The 19,254-nt window shown below is 41.0% G+C and overlaps 1 protein-coding gene across 1 annotated transcript in view; it reads right to left on the minus strand.

Moving 5' to 3' along the window:
• Positions 1-11,615, minus strand: part of LOC124031998 (AMP deaminase 1-like) — a 38,676-nt gene extending 27,061 nt beyond the window's left edge. The window contains exons 1-4 of the mRNA XM_046343916.1: positions 11,463-11,615; positions 4,694-4,699; positions 1,139-1,304; positions 858-1,023 (exon numbers count right to left, since the gene is read on the minus strand). Coding sequence (XP_046199872.1) covers positions 858-1,023; positions 1,139-1,304; positions 4,694-4,699; positions 11,463-11,484 — 360 coding nt within the window. The 5' untranslated portion in view covers positions 11,485-11,615. The remainder of the gene's footprint in view (positions 1-857; positions 1,024-1,138; positions 1,305-4,693; positions 4,700-11,462) is intronic.
• Positions 11,616-19,254: the final 7,639 nt, after the last annotated feature.

Consider the following 19,254-nt stretch of genomic DNA (forward strand, 5'->3'; position numbering starts at 1 on the left):
CAACGATCTGTCATGGTCCAAACACACCAAGACTGGGCATGACAATACCTTTTCCCTCTCAGGAGACTGAAAAGATTTGGCATGGGTACCCAGATCCTCAAAAAGTTCTACAGGTGCAACATCGGTTGCATCACCGCCTGGTGTTGCATCTGACCGTAAGGCGCTACAGAGGGCAGTGCATACAGCCCAGTCCATCACTGGGGCCAAGCTTCCTGCAAACCAGGACCTATATAATAGGCGGTGTCAGAGGAAAGACCATAAAATTATCAAAGACTCCAGTCACCCATGTCATAGACTGTTTTCTCTGCTACCGCACGGCAAGCGGTACCGAACGCCAAGTCTCAGACCAAAAGGCACCTTAACAGCTTCTACCCCCAAGCCATTGGACTGCTGAACAATTAATCAAATGGCCACCGGACTATTACATTGACCCCCCCCATTTATTTTGTATATTTCTGCTACTCACTGTTTATTATCTATGCATAGTCACTTCACCCCTACCTACATATACAAATTACCTCTAACCGTTACCCCCGGTATGTAGCCTCGTTATTGTTTATGTTATTGTGTTAATTTGTATTATTTTTTACTTTAGTTTATTTGGTAAATATATTCTTAACTCTTCTTGAACTGCACTGTTGGTTAAGGGCTTGTAAGTAAGCATTTCACAGTAAGGTCTACACTTGTTGTCGTCGGCGCATGTGACAAATAAAGTTTGATTTGATTTATGAGTGGGGTCCATCATGGTCGACCCCGCTGTCATCTTGAACCAAGTCTCTCTTGCAAAGGAGATTTGTTCTCCATAAGACTAACCCGGATAAAAGGGAAATGTAGGTTACATAGCTAAGGTATAATACCCCAGAGGCATAGTCTCCAATGATGGCCACTCTCTGGAAGTCGGGCACTTCTAGGTAGGTTGGTATGTCCAACAACACATCCACCACAGGGGGCAGCACCTTCCTGTCCTGGTCACTCATTGACGAAGGTAAAGTGATGGTGCGACACTTCTGCTGTCTCTTCTTACTACAGAGGGGGAGGAGGGACAGACAAACAGTGGATTTAGTGGTAAGGCAAAGGGTGATACCATTGTTGGACAGTTCACATGAAGAAGAAAAAAGATTTAGGAACTACTACCCACCGTTTGTCAGTATCTTCATTGGTGTGCAGATGGTGGGCCATTTCCTGTTGGAGGATGGGACAGTCATCTTGAACTTCAAACATGGAGATCTCATCACGGACGCCCTCACCTTTGGTCTCCGATGCAAAGACTTTCTCCGCAAAGGCAAGCATATGCTCATCGGTCTCTGGCAGAAACACATAGGTGTTACACACCCCGTTTTTTCAAAGGTAGTTACTAAGTTGAAAATGTGCACTTTTATTACGTAATTTTCTACATTACGTTTTGTTTCCCAAAAGCTATTCAAGTGCATTACCCAGGAAATTATGCAATGAAATGGACAACATGGAGTGTTGACCCGAAACAAGCACTGAACATGGAACAAGCTATCAGCAGCATAGATTAAACAGGCGTGATAAAGCAAGCTACAGTAGGATGGTCAAATTCACCATGATTGAAATTGTTGTTTGAATTTGTTTTGTGTTAATACAAGGTACTATCATATCACAAAGGGAAACATTAGACATACCTTACTGCAACAGTTGAAAACAGACTCTCCAGCAGCGCATGCTTAGTGTGTATAAAACCAAGCAGAACTTGGTCCAACGTCAACTCACAGCTCTCAGCACTAGCCTGGGCTGTGAACACAAGGTTCCATGCACACAGAGCTACAGTAATCCAGCACAAAGATTAGGGCCAGACAACTCACATAAACACTCAACAATTTGCTCTGCAATGACATCAAATATCTACAGTACAAACAAGACAGCCTTCTCGGGCCAAACTAGACAAAGAGGCTGTGATACTGCAGCAACTCTTGGCCTCTTGTTCCTGGAGTCAGTGTCTGTGGACTCAACAAGGCCCAGGAAGCTCAAGCGCCATCGGACTGATCAATTCATTGATTCATTTTTTTTGTCTAGCATCCACTACAAACTTTATTCTATGACAAATAAGTGAATGAATTAATGTTGACAGTCACAAATTTCTACCGTGGGACATACAGTGCATATTTCACACACTTGGATTATTATTGTTTTAAAGTAGTATTAAAATGAATTTTGTAATTTTTTTGTTGATCGACACAAAATTCTAATGTAAAAGTGGAAGAGAAATGTAACACAAATAATTAATTAAACACTAATATATCTTGATTAGATAAGTATTCACCCCCTTGAGTCAATACATGTTAGAAACACCTTTGGCAGAAAATTACTGCAAATATTTTGGGGTAAATCTCACTTTCCACACCTGGATTGTACAATATTTGCCCATTACTATTTTCAAAATTCTTCAAGCACTGTCAAGTTGTTTGATTGCTAGACAGCCATTTTCAGGTTTTGCCATAGATTTTCAAGCAAATTTAAGTCAAAACTGTTACTAGGCCACTTAGGAACATTTAATATCATCTTGATAAGCAACTGTAGTGTAGATTTGGCCTTGTGTTGTAGGTTCTTATCCTGCTGAAAGGTGAATGAATTTGTCTCTCAGTGTCTGGTGGAAAGCAGACTGAAGCAGGTTCTCTTCTAGGATTTTACCTGTGGTTAGCTCCATTCTGTTTCTTTTTTATCCTAGTCCTTGCCGATGACAAGCATACTCATAACATGATGCAGCCACCACCATGCTTGATAATATGTAAAGTAGTACTCAGTGATGTGTTGTGTTGGATTTTCCCCAAACATAACACTTTGTATTCAGGACAAAAAGTTCATTCCTTTGGCACATTTTTTGCAGTATTACTTTAGTGCTATGTTGCAAATGTAACAGATGTGAAATGGCTAGCTTAGTTAGCGGTGGTGTGAGCTAAATAGCATTTCAATCGGTGACATCACTTGCTCTGAGACCTTGAAGTAGTAGTTCCCCTTGCTCTGCAAGGGCCGCGGCTTTTGTGGAGCGATAGGTAACGATGCTTTGTGGGTGACTGTTGTTGATGTGTGCAGAGGGTCCCTGGTTCGCGCCCAGATATGGGCGAGGGAAAGGTCTAAAGTTATACTGTTACACAAACATGATGCAGGTTTTGGAATATTTTTTATTCTGTGTGTTGTTTAGGTTAGTATTGTGGAGTAACTGCAATGTTATTGATCCATCCTCAGTTTTCTCCCATCACAGCCATTAAACTCTGTTACTGTTGTAAAATCACCATTGGCCAAACGATGAAATCCCTGAGCGGTTTCCTTCTTCTGCTAGCAACTCAGTTAGGAAGGACCCCTGTATCTTTATAGTGACTGGTTGAATTGATACACCATTTTTTTTACCCCTTTATCTCCCCAATTTCATGGTATCCAATTGGTAGTTACAGTCTTGTCTTATCGCAGCAACTCCCGTATGGACTCGGGAGAGGCGAAGGTCGAGAGCACTGCTTCTTGACACAATGCCCACTTAACCTGGAAGCCAGCCACACCAATGTGTCGGGAGGGAACACCGTACACCTGGTGACCGTGTCAGCGTGCACTGGGCGTGCCTGACACATGGGTCGCTAGTGCCCGATGGGACAAGGACATCCCTGCCGGCCAAACCCTCCCCTAACCCAGACGACACTGGGCCAATTGTGCGCCGCCCAATGGGTTTCCCGGGCGCGGCCGGCTGTGACAGAGCCTGGACTCAAACCCAGAATCTCTAGTGGCACAGCTAGCATTGCGATGCAGTGCCTTAGACCACTGTGCCACTCTGGAGGCCATCTAAAGCCTAATTAATAACTTTACCATGCTCAAATGTATATTCAGTGTCTGCTTTTTTTTACCCATCTCCCAATTGGCGCCTTTCTTTGTGAGGCATTGGAACAGCCCCCTTGGTCATCGTGCTTGAATCTGTGCTTGAAATACGCTACTCGAATGAGGGACCTTACAGATAATTGTATGTGTGGGGTACCGAGTTGGGGTAGTCATTAAAAAATAATGTTAACCCTAATATTGTCACGTTCGTCATATTGATGAGACCAAGGCGCAGCATGATATGAATACATACTTCCTTTAATAAAGAAAGACCACTAAATAAAATGACCGTGACGCTATATTAACAGAGTGCTGACAGGCAACTACACATAGACAATAAATCACAAAACCAAAATGGCAAATAGCAACCCCAATCAGAGACAACGATTGGGAACCAATTCAGGCCACCATAGACTTAAATTTACCTAGACATACCAAAACCCCATAGATACACAAAAACCCTAGACAAGACAAAACACATCTACCCACCCTTGTCACACCCTGACCTGACCAAAATAATACAGAAAACATAGATAACTAAGGTCAGGGCATGACAAATATTGCATTTAGAGTGAGTCCATGCAACTTATTGCATGAATAAAATTTGGACTTATTTAGGCTTGCCATAACAAAAGGGGTGAATACTTAGAAAACCATGTTATTTTTGTATTATTAATTTGGAACAATGTATTGAATTCTCTTATTAATTTGACATTGAGGTATTTTGTGAAGATCACAATTATAACCACTTTGTAAAACAAAACTAAATTTGAAAAAACCCAAGGGGGTAAATACTTACGATATGCACTGTACATGCAGGGTCAGGTTTCTCTACGTTTAATATCTTCTTCTCACCCTTTATACTTACTTTGACCTGATAGTGCATTCCACAGCAGGAGAGAAGAGGATAACCCAAAATGGAACCAAAGAAACAAAGACAAGTCATGTTAGGAATTAAATTAATGAGTTAGATGATGTTACCAAAGTATTACACATTAAAATGAATGAGCCAAACCCCTTTTCCCATTTAGAGATGCAACCTTCCTGATTCAGCACGAGATGACTTAAACATAATGATAGTCAATTGAGTTAGTTAAGAAGGCGTTGATAAAATACTAACAATGAATTGCCCCAAGACTGAAAGACACAACAAAATCAACTAGAGCATCGATGGATGTGTATTGAAGTTAAACATTAATCTATCCAAACAAGCATGAAATTAATTTTGTTCAATTGTAACTTCAACTGACATGCACTCTAACGTAGCCCTACTCAATTAGACATGCTACCTTTGATTAATGTACTCCTTTAGCAGTGGCAGATTTAGGTATAGGCGACATGGGCAGCCACCCTGGGCGGCATCATCCCGGGGGCAGCACGTGGCGCCCACACAAAAACATTTGGATTGTTGACATTTGCATGATCGGCTATCGATCGCTCATTTGCATGTCACGTAAACGATATTATGTCAACTATGTCGGAGTGGGAGCCCCGATTCTAGTTTGTGAGCTAGGCAGGCCACTGCCTGGGAAGGTCTCCCACTCAGAAGTACAAGATGGGGAGGGGTGCGTAGGTAGGTAGACCTCAGGTCTCCCCACTGGAAGCCCAAGGTAGAGGGAGCGGGTGAATCTATCAAATAGTGCACCTCTTTGTACAGTACTAACGCAATTAGTAAAATCAGTCACACAATGAAATGCTACCAATTAAACAATTCATTCATAATATTGTGAATATATAGTTGCACAGACATAGTTGCATTTTTTTCTGGTTTTGTGAAATCGTTAAGAATAATATAAACACCACCAAGGTGAATTGGTTTAGTCTTGACTCTTGGTTGACAGTGATGACAGCGATTTTGCAGGTTTTCCTACTTACAAAGCATGTAGAGGTCTGTAATGTTTATCATAGTTACACTTAAACTGTGAGAGACAGAATCTAAAACAAAAATCCAGAAAATCACATTGTATGATTTTAAAGTAATTAATTTGCATTTTATTGCATGACATAAGTATTTGATCACCTACCAACCAGTAAGAATTCCGGCTCTCACAGACCTGTTCGTCTTTAAGAACCCCTCCTGTTCTCCACTCATTACCTGTATTAACTGCACCTGTTTGAACTCGTTACCTGTATAAAAGACACCTGTCCACACACTCAATCAAACAGACTCCAACCTCTCCACAATGGCCAAGACCAGAGAGCTGGGTAAGGACATCAGGGTTAAAATTGTAGACCTGCACAAGGCTGTGATGGGCTACAGGACAATAGGCAAGCAGCTTGGTGAGAAGGCAACAACTGTTGGTGCAATTATTCGAAAATGAAAGAAGTTCAAGATGACGGTCAATCACCCTCAGTCTGGGGCTCCATGCAAGATCTCACCTTGTGGGGCATCAATGATCATGAGGAAGGTGAGGGATCAGCCTGGAACTACACGGCAGGACCTGGTCAATGACCAGAAGAGAGCTGGGACCACAGTCTCAAAGAAAACCATTAGTAACACACTACGTCTTCATGAATTAAAGTCCTGCAGCGCACGCAAGGTCCCCCTGCTCATGCCAGCGCATGTCCAGGCCCATCTTAAGTTTGCCAATGACCATCTGGATGATCCAGAGGAGGAATGGGAGAAGGTCATGTGGTCTGATGAGACGAAAATAGAGCTTTTTGGTCTAAACTCCACTCGCTGTGTTTGGAGGAAGAAGAAGGATGAGTACAACCCCAAGAACACATCCCAACCATGACGCATGGAGGTGGAAACATCATTCTTTGGGGATGCTTTTCTGCAAAGGGGACAGGACGACTGCACCGTATTGAAGGGAGGATGGATGGGGCCATGTATTGCGAGATCTTGGCCAACAACCTCCTTCCCTCAGTAAGATGGGTCGTGGCTGGGTCTTCCAGCATGACAACGACCCGAAACACACAGCCAGGGCAACTAAGGAGTGGCTCCGTAAGAAGCATCTCAAGGTCCTGGAGTGGTCTAGCCAGTCTCCAGACCTGAACTCAATAGAAAAACTTGAGTTAGCTGAAAGTCTGTATTGCCCAGTGACAGCCCTGAAACCTGAAGGATCTGGAGAAAGTCTGTATGGAGGAGTGGGCCAAAATCCCTGCTGCAGTGTGTGCAAACCTGGTCAAGAACTACAGGAAACGTATGATCTCTAATTGCAAACAAAAGGTTTCTGTACCAAATATTAAGTTCTGCTTTTCTGATGTATCAAATACTTATGTCATGCAATAAAATGCAAATTAATTACTTAAAAATCATACCATGTGATTTTCTGGATTTTTGTTTTAGATTCCGTTACACAGTTGAAGTGTACCTATGATAAACATTAGACCTCTACATGCTTTGTAAGTAGGAAAACCTGCTAAATCGGCAGTGTATCAAATACTTGTTATGCCCACCGTATATATACAGTTGAAGTCGGAAGTTTACATTCACCTTAGCCAACTACATTTAAACTCAGTTTTTCACAATTCCCGATAATTAATCCCTGTAAAAAATTCCCTGTCTTAGGTCAGTTCGGATAACCACTTTATTTTAACAATCTGAAATGTCAGAATAATAGTAGAGAGAATGATTTATTTCAGCTTTTATTTCTTTCATCACATTCCCAGTGGGTCAGAAGTTCACATGCACTCAATTAGTATTTGGTAGCATTGCCTTTAAATTGTTTAACTTGGGTCAAACATTTTGGGTAGCCTTCCACAAGCTTCCCACAATAATTTTGTGGAATTTTGGCCCATTCCTCCTGACAGAGCTGGTGTAACTGAGTCAGGTTTGTATGCCTCCTTGCTTGCACACGCTTTTTCAGTTCTGCCACAAATTTTCTATAGGATTGAGGTCAGGGCTTTGTGATGGCCACTGCAATACCTTGATTTCATTGTCCTTAAGCCATTTTGCCACAACTTTGGAAGTATGCTTGGGGTCAGTGTCCATTTGGAAGACCCATTTGGGAGACCCCAGCATTAACTTCCTGACTGATGTCTTGATGTTGCTTCAATATATCCACATAATTTTACTTCCTCATGATGCCATCTATTTTGTGAAGTACACCAGAACCACCTCCAGCAAAGCACCCCCACAACATGATGCTGCCACCCCCCGTGCTTCATGGTAGGGATGGTATTCTTCGGCTTGCAAGCCTCCCCCTTTTTCCTCCAAACATAATGGTCATTATGGCCAAACAGTTCTATTTTTGTTTCATCTGACCAGAGGGCATTTCTCCAAAAAGTACAATCTTTGTCCCCATGTGCAGTTAACCATAGTCTGGCATTTTTATGGCGGTTTGGGAGCAGTGGCTTCTTCCTTGCTAAGCGGCCTTTCAGGTTATGTTGATATAGGACTCGTTTTACTGTGGATATAGATACTTTTGTACCGGTTTCCTCCAGCATCTTCACAAGGTCCTTTGCTGTTGTTCTGGGATTGATTTGCACTTTTCGCACCAAAGTACATTAATCTCTAGGAGACAGAAGGCGTCTACTTCCTGAGCAGTATTACGGCTACGTGGTCCCATGGTGTTTTTTCTTGCGTACTATTGTTTGTACAGATGAACATGGTAGCTTCAGGCGATTGGAAATTGCTCCCAAGGATGAACCAGACTTGTGGAGGTCTACAATTGTTTTTCTGAGGTCTTGGCTGATTTCTTTTGATTTTCCCATGATGTCAAACAAAGAGGCACTGAGTTTGAAGGTAGGCCTTGATATACATCCACAGATACACCTCCAATTGACTCAAATGATGTCAATTAGCCTATCAGAAGCTTCTAAAGCCATGACATTTTCTGGAATTTTCCAAGCTGTTTAAAGACAAGTCAACTTAGTGTATGTAAACTTCTGACCCACTGGAATTGTGATACAGTGAATTATAAGTAAATAATCTGTCTGTAAACAATTGTTAGAAAAATTACTTGTTTCATGCACAAAGTAGATGTCCTAACTGACTTGCCAAAACTATAGTTTGTTAACAAGAAATTTGTGGAGTGTTTGAAAAATGAGTTAACGACTTCACCCCAAGTCTGTTACCTTCCAACTTCAACTGTTTTTTTTCTCCACAAAAAAACATTTGACATACCTACCGTTTTTCATTCCACAACAATTTAACATGTACATTTTGTAACCATGTTGACTATGCAGGGCCTTTGTACTTAATATGACTCAACTTAAGTTCAACCGACTATGAGTTTACATCCATTGTAGGCAGTCTCGGAATGTTCCTGTGTTTACGTTAGGCCCTGGGCATGCTCCAACCTCATATCTAACCACTGCACCCACTGTCATGCCTCCTGGAGAGCAGCTGTCTGAACAATAGCACTTCTATTTTCTACCCCTTCAAAAAAATTAGTGAGTGATATCCCTCCCCCCAGACAGCAGGGCCCTCTTATGATTGAATTACACTCAGGAACTCATTACAATAGTCATACAGCGAGCTGCTAGAGGTGATACAGTACTCTTCAGTACCAGTATTACAAGAAAAACATGGGCCAGCTGTTTGCTAACAGCCTTAGTAGGAAAATATAACAAAACGGAAATAAACCACTTGATTCTGAATGGTGACGCAGGTCTAGTGATAATTTACACAACATCATTCAGAAACTGATATAGCATTTAACTATTGAACAAAAATGCATGGTGTTCACTGGTATCAATGTGCTATATTACAAGTTATAAACTGGGTGGTTCGAGCCCTGAATGCTGATTGGCTGACAGCCGTGGTGATTTGATTTGATACCACGGGTATGACAAAACAATTTATTTTTACTGAACATAATTAATTACCACAAAATCATGGTGCCTAAGAACAGGCCTTAGCTGTGGTATATTGGCCATATACCACACCCCCCTCGGGCCTTATTGCTAAAATATCTAGCAGTGTTTACAAATCATTGCAACATTTATTCAGGAAAAGCTACTACAATTGACTCATTTGTGGTGTAATTAGGGCAGTAAAAATAAATGTTGCAAAATGTATTCAGCAAAAATCTACTACAGTACACTCATTTGTGATGTCATTGTTATCTGGGAAATAGTTATAATTACGTTGGTAACCAGTTTATAATAGCAATAAGGCACCTCAGGGTTTGTGGTATATAGCCAATATATCACGGCTAAGAGTTGTGCCTAAGAACAGCCCTTCGCCGTGGTACTTTGGTTATATACCACACTCCATCATGCCATATTCCTTAAATGACCAACAAAATGTTTGGCTGAAATACATGTCCTGGGTTCTTCCATAACAACACTTGACCTAGCAGAATTTGCTGACAAGTTACAGCCATCAATCTCTAACTTTCTCAATTTCACTGCTCTGACGCAACTACTCAGCATATGCCTCATTCAATTTCTCCTCTACTCTCAATCTAAAAGGCAACACATAATGTAACATTGTGTATTATAGTACATCCACATATGTTTAATGTAACATAACAGGTATCCAACACTCCGTCAGAGAGTGCACTGCATCTTAGAGCTAGAGGGGTCACGACAGACCCTGGTTCGATTCCAGGCTGTATCATATCCGGCCGTAATAGGGCGGGCACAAAATGTTTGTGTGTCGTCCAGGTTTGGCCGGGGTAGGCAGTCATTGTAAATAAGAATGTTCTTAATGTTCTTAACTGACTTACCTAGTTAAATAAAGGTAAAATAAAAAATGAAAAGAATGTGGTAATGTGGACTGCTTGCTCATAGCTGGAGGTTCATATTATGCCTTAACTGAACATCTTGCCAGCAAGATGCATACAGGGCCGGATTACCAAATGGGCTGGGGCTCCAACCCCAAAATATGTAGAATTGCAGTAAATTAGCTTAAAACTTTGACATTTTCTCTCAGCCTCATGGCAAGATGTGAACAAAAGCATGAGATGAGCTTTAAAACAGAAAATCCTGCCCCATAGCAAAAACAAAAAAATGTGTATTACATTATTCTCTCTGCACCATGACAAAATGTGTTGAAATTTAGGAAGTTTTCCCCAGGTCCCCAAATGCGGTTGTCCGGCCCTGGGTGATTAGACACTAAAGCTGTAAAGCTAATTTTCTGCCCATCACTAATAATGTCAGTGACATTGGGTAGCAGACAGACAAACAAATGCTTCAATGGGTATGTACCACCAGAACAGTTGGTCTGGTCTGTGCCCATGCCACAAAACCTGCTGTGACTGCATCAGTAAATTAAAATACCAGAACTCTCTGATATTAAGGCAAATTTAGATTAGGAACTCATTAGAAACTGTTATCCTGTGAAAATCCTTAAAATTTACATTTATGAACAGATTTCCTAAAATGTTTAAAAAATAAAAACATGAGTGGATAAATCAGCAGAAGTTCGTGACTGACTCTTGCAAATGTGAGAAAGTCACCAACATATAATTTGAGTCTGACATTCGTAATTAAATGTGTGTTCCGTTAGAAAACAAGCTGTGAAATGAATATAAACCCCTTGAGATTAAGACTGGATAGACAAATCATTGTACAGAAGACTATTACCAAAGAGATACATTTTCATATATAAAAAACTTATCTGAAAATCTGTTTATTGGCTGTTGCTGCATGACAGAGCCACCAACAATCTCAGGCCTGGGCATGCCTTGAGTGGGGCAGCAGTCTGTCAATACAATGTCAGCGGCACCCACCAGACGACTCACCTGGCATATTGACTTTAGGCATGGTGATGGCTGTTCGTTTCCACAAACGTGCTCCCTGAGGACTAGCAAAGCTGGTCAGCTACTGGACCGGTGTAGCAGGGAAGTGTAGAGTCATCTGCCTCTCCAGTGCAATATGAAGCTGTGCCTGCGCTGTGTAACCAGAGCCTGCAGTGCCCACACAGGATACGCAAAAGAGGATCCTGCGTGCCCACTCTATTTTAAGTTTTAATATCTGTCCAGGTCTCCCTGACAAGTACACACAGAGGGACAGAGGGAGATGGTCTGGTGTTATACAAGTCTGATAGCTGGTCAAGTTCAAGAGTACACAATTATTTTTCTGTTTCCATAAGGGTGGTCGTGGTCAGTGGGAATACGACTGGAAAATCATTTTCTGGAAAACTAGTCTGCACTGAACAGTCTAGACAATCACGTATACACTTACATAATGTTTTTAATTATACATTATAAACTGGATGGCTTGAGCCCTGAATGCTGATTGGCTGACAACCGTGGTATATCAGACCGTATACCACAGGTATGACAAAACACTAATTATGCCACAAATGCGTGGTGCCGAAGAACAGGCCTTAGCCATGGTATATTGGCCATATACCACACCCCCATTATTGCTAAAATATCTAGCAGTGTTTACAAATCATTGCAGAATATATTCAGCAAAAGCTACTACAATTTACTAATTTGGGGTGTAATTAGGGCGGTAAAAATAAATGTTGGAAAATTTATTCAGCAAAAGCTACTACAGTACACTCATGTGACCTGGGAAATAGTTCCGCTGAACAAAAGGAGCATCAAATATCCAGCCGTTTCTGAAACAACAGTAGAGAACCTGCATTAAGCCAAAGTAGTCCACTTCTCCCCCCAAAGGCCTTTGAGCATGTGGGCAGGGAAGGGCAGCTTTTTATTAGCCAAGAATAGCCGGGTTGCTGGTTGGAAATGTAAGAACGTATAAAAACTAAAGCACCACCGGACAAACCAAGCCTGAAAAGCTGCATGGTTCAGAAAAAAACGCTTTTGGCTGTGGAGTCTCCAACAACACTGACATATTACCTACCAAGTCTAGTCACAACTATGAAAGAGTAACCACTTGAGATCGCATAATCTTATGAGTGTGTGTGGATCCATTTCCATCATGCAATGTTCCTGTTTTTCCTACACTGCAGAATTGAAGTCCTCCACTCCCTGACAGGCCTAAGGTTAAAACTTGAGAGAAAATTTTCACTGAGAAATAGATACTGTAATCTCAAATACAAGATATTCTTCTTTCTCCCACTTTCATGCTCCAAAGGGTGCCAAACTCAATAATTTAGCTAATTTGACTTCTGCTTGCCCAGGAAAATAAACCAAAGTAAAGTAAACAAATCTGATAGATCCTTTAAGAATATATAAAGGATGTATTGATAAAACATTCTGAAATGTCTTTTGATTAATCTTGAACAGACAAAATACAACTCCTCCCAGTTTGGCAAGGAGAGGAAGCTCATGGAAGTTTATGACCTTTTTTTGGTACACTTAAGAGAGTACTGGGAAGAAAAAGCTAAGAACACGTGTGAAAACACCTAAGCCCATGCACCAACCTCATACCCGATTCTCCAATGTCCCCCAGTGCTTTCTCAGAACAGCCCTGAAGACACAACCAATCTATTTAGGGAATGCAATCCCAAATGTCAAAGCTCATTTCAGTGTGCAGCCAATAAAGGAAATCAAGTAAGAGAGATGGATTGAGAGCAGGGAGGTGGGCAGTGGGAGACATTGGGTAGACAGGCGGGCGTTGGCCAGTGAGGGGCATTGGCAGAGAAGTTTCCCTATAATCTGAAAATAAATACCAGATCATTTGAAGGACTAATTCCTGGTCCTCTGACCCCAACTGGTCACATTACAGAAGACTAACAACGATAGATGAGCTCTTTCCGCATTATTGCCAAAGTGATATAAAACTGCACTCTACATGTTATTGTATGTCATGATCATGAATGACATACACAATAAATTCATTTATAGATGCAAATAAGACTAAACAAGCGAGCACAGCCTCATCGACTCCTTATGAAGAAAGGTTTCCTGGAAATATCTTGTCCAAAATGAGACAAACAAATTCTTACCATAGGAGAGGAGTTCCTGGAAGAAAAAAACATCTCTTTCACTTAGCCTCTCTAGTGGGTCACTTGGTGTCTAAGTTTCAAATCTCATATTTCCCCTTAACATAAACATATCTAGGGAGGATAGACTGTCAGACTGAAGCAAAGTTCAACAACAGGTGTTCCACTTCTTTTACTCCCGCAGTTTACATCATGTACAGTGCCCTCAGAGAGTATTCACACCCCTTGACATTTCAAAATGTTGTGTTAGCCTGAATTTAAAATTGATTAAATTGAGGGTTGACACTGTACCCCATAATGTCAAAGTGGAAACTCAGGGATTTCACCATCCATGAGGCAAATGGTGACTGTAAAACAGTTCATGTATAAATGTATAGTATAATGTATAATGGCTGTGATAGGAGAAAACTGAGGATGGACCAAAAACATTGTAGTTACTCCACAATACTAACCTAATTGACAGAATGAAAAGGAAGCCTGCACAGAATAAAAAAATATTCCAAAACATCCATCCTTTTTGCAAGAAGGCACTAAAGCAATACTGCAAAAAAATGTGGCAAAGCTATTAAGTTTTTGTTCTGAATACCAAAAAATATGTTTTGCATTTGCCCCAAACAACACATTACTGAGTACCACTCTCCATATTTTCAAGCATAGTGGTGGCTGCATCATGTTATGGGTATGCTTGTAATTGTTAAGCCTGGGGAGTTTTGCAGGATAAACATTTTTTTCACTGAATGAAGCTAAGCACAGGCAAAATCCTAGAGAAAAACCTGGTTCAGTCTGCTTTCCACCAGACACAGAGATTAATCCACCTTTGTACAGGAGAACCTATAACACAAGGCTGTTCTACACAGTAATGGTTTATTATGAAGACAGTGAATGAACCTGAGTGGCCGAGTTACCGTTTTGACTTAAATCTTCTTGAAAATCTATGGCAAGGCCTGAAAATGGTTGTCTAGCAATGATCAACAATTTGACAGAGCTTGAAGAATTTTGAAAATAATAATGTTGCACATCCAGGTGTGGAACACTCTTAGACTTACCCAGAAAGATTCACAGCTGTACTTGCTGCCAAAGGGGATTCTAACATGTATTGACTCAGGAGGTTGAATTTTTATCTAAATCAAGAGTGGTTTATTTTACAAATGTTAGAATCTTTCTTGGACTTTGACAGAGTATTGTGTCAATTATTGACAAAAAAATACAATTAAATCCAATTGAATCCCACTTTGTAATGACAAAACGTGGAAAAAGTCTAGAGGAGTGAATACTTTCTGAAGGCACTATATCTAGTCTAGTGCACATTCTAGCCTAATTCACTCCTGTCTCAAAACAAAAACACATGTAGCCGACTTTATTTAAAGTGGCACAGAACATTGGAAAAAAAAGATACTTAAATTCCACAACACTATTTTCAATACCTTCAGTTCAAGGGTGTCAGTCTCAATAGTTTTGGGACAGGAGTGAATTAGACTGAAATTTGCACTAGACTAGATACATGATATTATCCATTTTTATTTGGCGGAAAAGCGACTCATTTGTTGACTGAGACTCAAGACTGTGAGTGGAAAATGACAAAACCTTTACTCCCCTTGTCAGTTTACGTTCGTTTCCGTCACCATATTTCGAGTTCACGCTTCATTTGTGTAGTATGAGCATCCTGTTCAGTTGGTGTTATTGGCAGTAACATTATTTTAGGTTATCCAAAACGGCTAATCCCAAACTGGGGTACGCACAATGTCGAGGGTACGTCAAATAAAAATGTGATTCACATTTTCAAACAGTCCATTTACATTTTCAAACGTGGACATACCTTTGGTTAATGTTTGTTTCCTCACCTGAGTGGCCTCGTTTCACTGCCAAAAATATTAAACCATCTAGTGTTCCGCGAAATAACGTCAAATACAGGTAGCCTAGTCAGATAATTAACATCCAATCACATTAACAGTTACTCTCTCGCGGGAAATCTTCACTCTCGCGCAGACATTTAGAAACTAAACATGACAATGACAAATAAGACAGGAGTTTGAGCAAAAATGAAGACGACTTGAGTAGTAAAACATGTATAAAAGCAACATATATCGTTAATAAGAAGGGGCTAGAAGTGTCTTATATGGTGAGCTACCGAGTGGCTAGGACAGGCAAGCCCCAAATTAATTGTGTGGGGCTTGCCTGTTTAGGACTTAATTCTTCCTGCTACCGCGGATATGGCTGGGACAACGCTGAGGGAAAGGCCCCAAAAAATATACAGACAATGCCTTCTTCAAACACTGTTTCACGACGCATCGTTGACATGACGGGAGATGTTGAAACAATTACTGCTTCGCATACAAGCCAGTGGTGGGCCTGGCACAGACGTGGTGGGCCTGGCACAGCTCCTGGTGTATGTCCGTTACATTTATGGGGGGGTCAATTAAGGAAGACATCCTCTTCTGGAAACCAGGACAGCATGAAAGGATATTTTTAAAGTACGGGACAGCTTTGTGACATCAAATCGACTTTGAGGGTCAAGATGTGTTGGTATTTGTACTGATCGAGCAAAAGCCATGACAGGGAGACATAGTGGAGTGGTAACACGGATGCAAGCGGTTGCTCCCGACATCACTTGGGAACACTGCAGCATCCACCGAGAGACTCTTACTGCTTGAAAGACGTTTTGGACACTACAGTGAAAATGTTTAACTTTGTTAAAGCAAGGCCCCTGAACTCTCGTGTATTTTCATCTTTATGCAATGATATTGGTTAAGACCATGTAACACTTTTACAACATACAGAGAAGTGCGCTGGTTATCAAGGGGCAAAGTATTGACACTTTTTTATCGAGAGACGAGCTATTTAGAAATCGCGCTGGTAAAACATTCATGCCCTTTGCAACCATGTACCTATGTGAGAGTGGATTCTCGGCCCTCACTTGCATGAAAACTAAATACAGGCACAGACACACAGGAAATTATTTAAGACACTATCCAATACAACATTGCAGTCATGTGCATCCTTTCAAGCACACCCTTCTCATTAACCTGTGGTGAGTTATTCACAATTTGAGATTAACAAATAAGGTTTTATATGTAAGATGGCTAAATAAAGAGCTAAATTGATTATTATATATGCCCTGGCCCTATAAGAACTCTGTCACTTCCCATGAGCCGGGTTGTGACAAAAACGAACTAATTATTACATTTATTAAACATATCGTATAGTGTGTGTGCATCGGGCTTACAATGATGGCAAAAACATTTGAGAGTGCGCTGACCCTGGTGCTAGAGGGTATACGCAGCTGGAGGTTGAATGTTTGAAGGGTTACGGGACTATAAAAACGTTTGGGAACCAATGCCCTAGAACAGGGGTTCTTTAACTTTTTCAGTCTGGGACCCAAATGAGAAATGTGTTTTGCTGGGACCGAAATTTAGGTAAATGTACATTTTGGTACATATCTTTGCCCTTATACCTAAAACAAATGCATTTTGACAAACAAATAACAATGACATATCAATATAAATAGCTAGTTATGTTTATAAGGGAGTAACCGTGTCGTTATATGAATTTGTTCGTTTCGTTTCGATTGACTCATTAGTAAGTATTCCCCCACACAAAACACATTGAGGGAGCTCCTCGTTAATTCTCAAATTTTGTATTAAAAGAGAGAAACTCATCGTTGTACTGGCTTTGCATGACGATTGAGCTCAGTCAGAACTTGTTGCAACTATGAGTCCATTTGGCGAGTGGGAATTACAAAGTGGTTTACAGCGCATAATCTGCTGTTGAACGATAGCGCTGCAGCATGTGACGCGGAGTGATCAAGAAAACACCACAAAAAATATGGTAAACCGCGAAGCACACCTGCATATCCCTCTCCCGCAGCTGCCAAACTGAGCAGAGACCGCTGCTGAGCAGAGAGCGCACTGAACAGAGACCGCAGTTGCACTTGGCCAAATCTATTCATTAAATAATTATACATGTACGGACACGTCGCGAACCATAATTTAAGAACGGCTACCACAGAATATCAAATCAGGGTACTATTTCAGACAAATTGTCAGGGGCGCTGTGGTCATGATTCATGACGAACAAGGGTCGGTAGCTAATGAGGGATTACTGTATTGTTTGACAAGGACTGAGACTAAAAAAAAAACAGGAAATAGTTGTGGAATGTTCCAGATCTTGGCGTATGCCTATTGACGCTTTGGACAGTTTACCAGCATGTTTATATATTCAATTCTGATAAAGATCACCCTTCCTGTCAGAAAGATATATAAATACACACAGCCAAAAATCTGACAGTTTACTGACGCAAGTGAACGAACGTTTAAAGTATTTGGTGTCATTGGATGGAATATGTCCGCTCGAATTTGTATTTATACCCGAGTAAGATTAATATAAATGAATGTCTTGACGTAGCCTCGTCGCGAACCACGCGATTTGGGAGGTATGGCAACGCCAGACTAGTCTTGACAGAACGGGAATTTGAATTTAAAAATCTAATGTTAGCATCAAACACCAGCATGGGACATACAAACTAGTCTTTGAATCCACTGTACTCAGAAGTATTGTAACAAATGGCCAATTTATACATTATAGCAAACATACTGATAAACTGCCCTTAAAATCTAATCTGTACATATTTCACAGATCACCCCTCAATCGTTTTATTTGCAAGAGGGGTGGGTTCATAAACTTTGCTGAAGTACTAGAACCCCAAGGTACTTAAAATTGGCCGTAATCACTCCTGTGCATCCCTTAGAGAATTGTGCCTTCAGCACAGTGGATGGCTCCCAGCATCGTTTCAACTAAGGATTATGAGGTAAGTGGACAATTTAACAGTATATGCATGTGATTGACAAACTGATAACAATTATCTTGAGCAATTCCCAAACGTGGAACTACATACATTTTAGCTTAAAATCGAGTGTATCAGTTCTCACATTGGTTTCACCAGTAGCTGGATGCTTTGTGCATTAATGCAGTTGTTTGATATCAAGTTTTACCCTCAATAGACAAGTTTTTTTTTTTTACCTCCTTGAGTATCATTAGGCTCCATTTGAAAATACTGATTGCATTCAACTTGCAAATATGTAATTGTGACTGCCCTCAAGCCTGGCCAAGATGGTGAGCACAAACTTAAGAGAATGGCCATGAGGGTAATGTCAGTCTCCACCACATCCAGTGTGTAAAAGTAATACCCAAAGACCTCAGAACCTACATTAATGCCGAATTTAACTCTCATCCCATAAACTATCTGAATCCTGAATAAGAAACTGTGGTTAAAGTAGTTAAAGTAGTCCCACGTGTTGTCTGGAGTTACTGAGAAAACCACGTCAGAAAGTGGTCACAGCTTTGGCACAATCCCTTTGTGTACACATCCAGCAGTATTTAAATTTTACTGTTTCATTTCACTTGAAAAGTCCAATTCAAATCAATCTTCTTAGGTGATAAATTCATCCCTATCATCTTCCCTTGCTTCAGTCGTCCTGGGTGCTACACACTTAAGAGAAATTCAAAGCGTTTGAGCATTATGCAGAACCCAAAGAACAGCTTCTGAAGTCACTTGAGGTACGGCCAGCAGACCAGAGGTCAAGCTCACCATGCTGCATAAAGGGCCGTCCTTCTGGGAAGGGTCTAGTAGAGGGAAAGGCGGCAGATACCAGGCTGGGCCTCAGCTGAGGAGAGCAGAT

The sequence above is a fragment of the Oncorhynchus gorbuscha genome, linkage group LG03, assembly GCF_021184085.1.
Source record: "Oncorhynchus gorbuscha isolate QuinsamMale2020 ecotype Even-year linkage group LG03, OgorEven_v1.0, whole genome shotgun sequence".
NCBI lineage: Eukaryota > Metazoa > Chordata > Actinopteri > Salmoniformes > Salmonidae > Oncorhynchus > Oncorhynchus gorbuscha.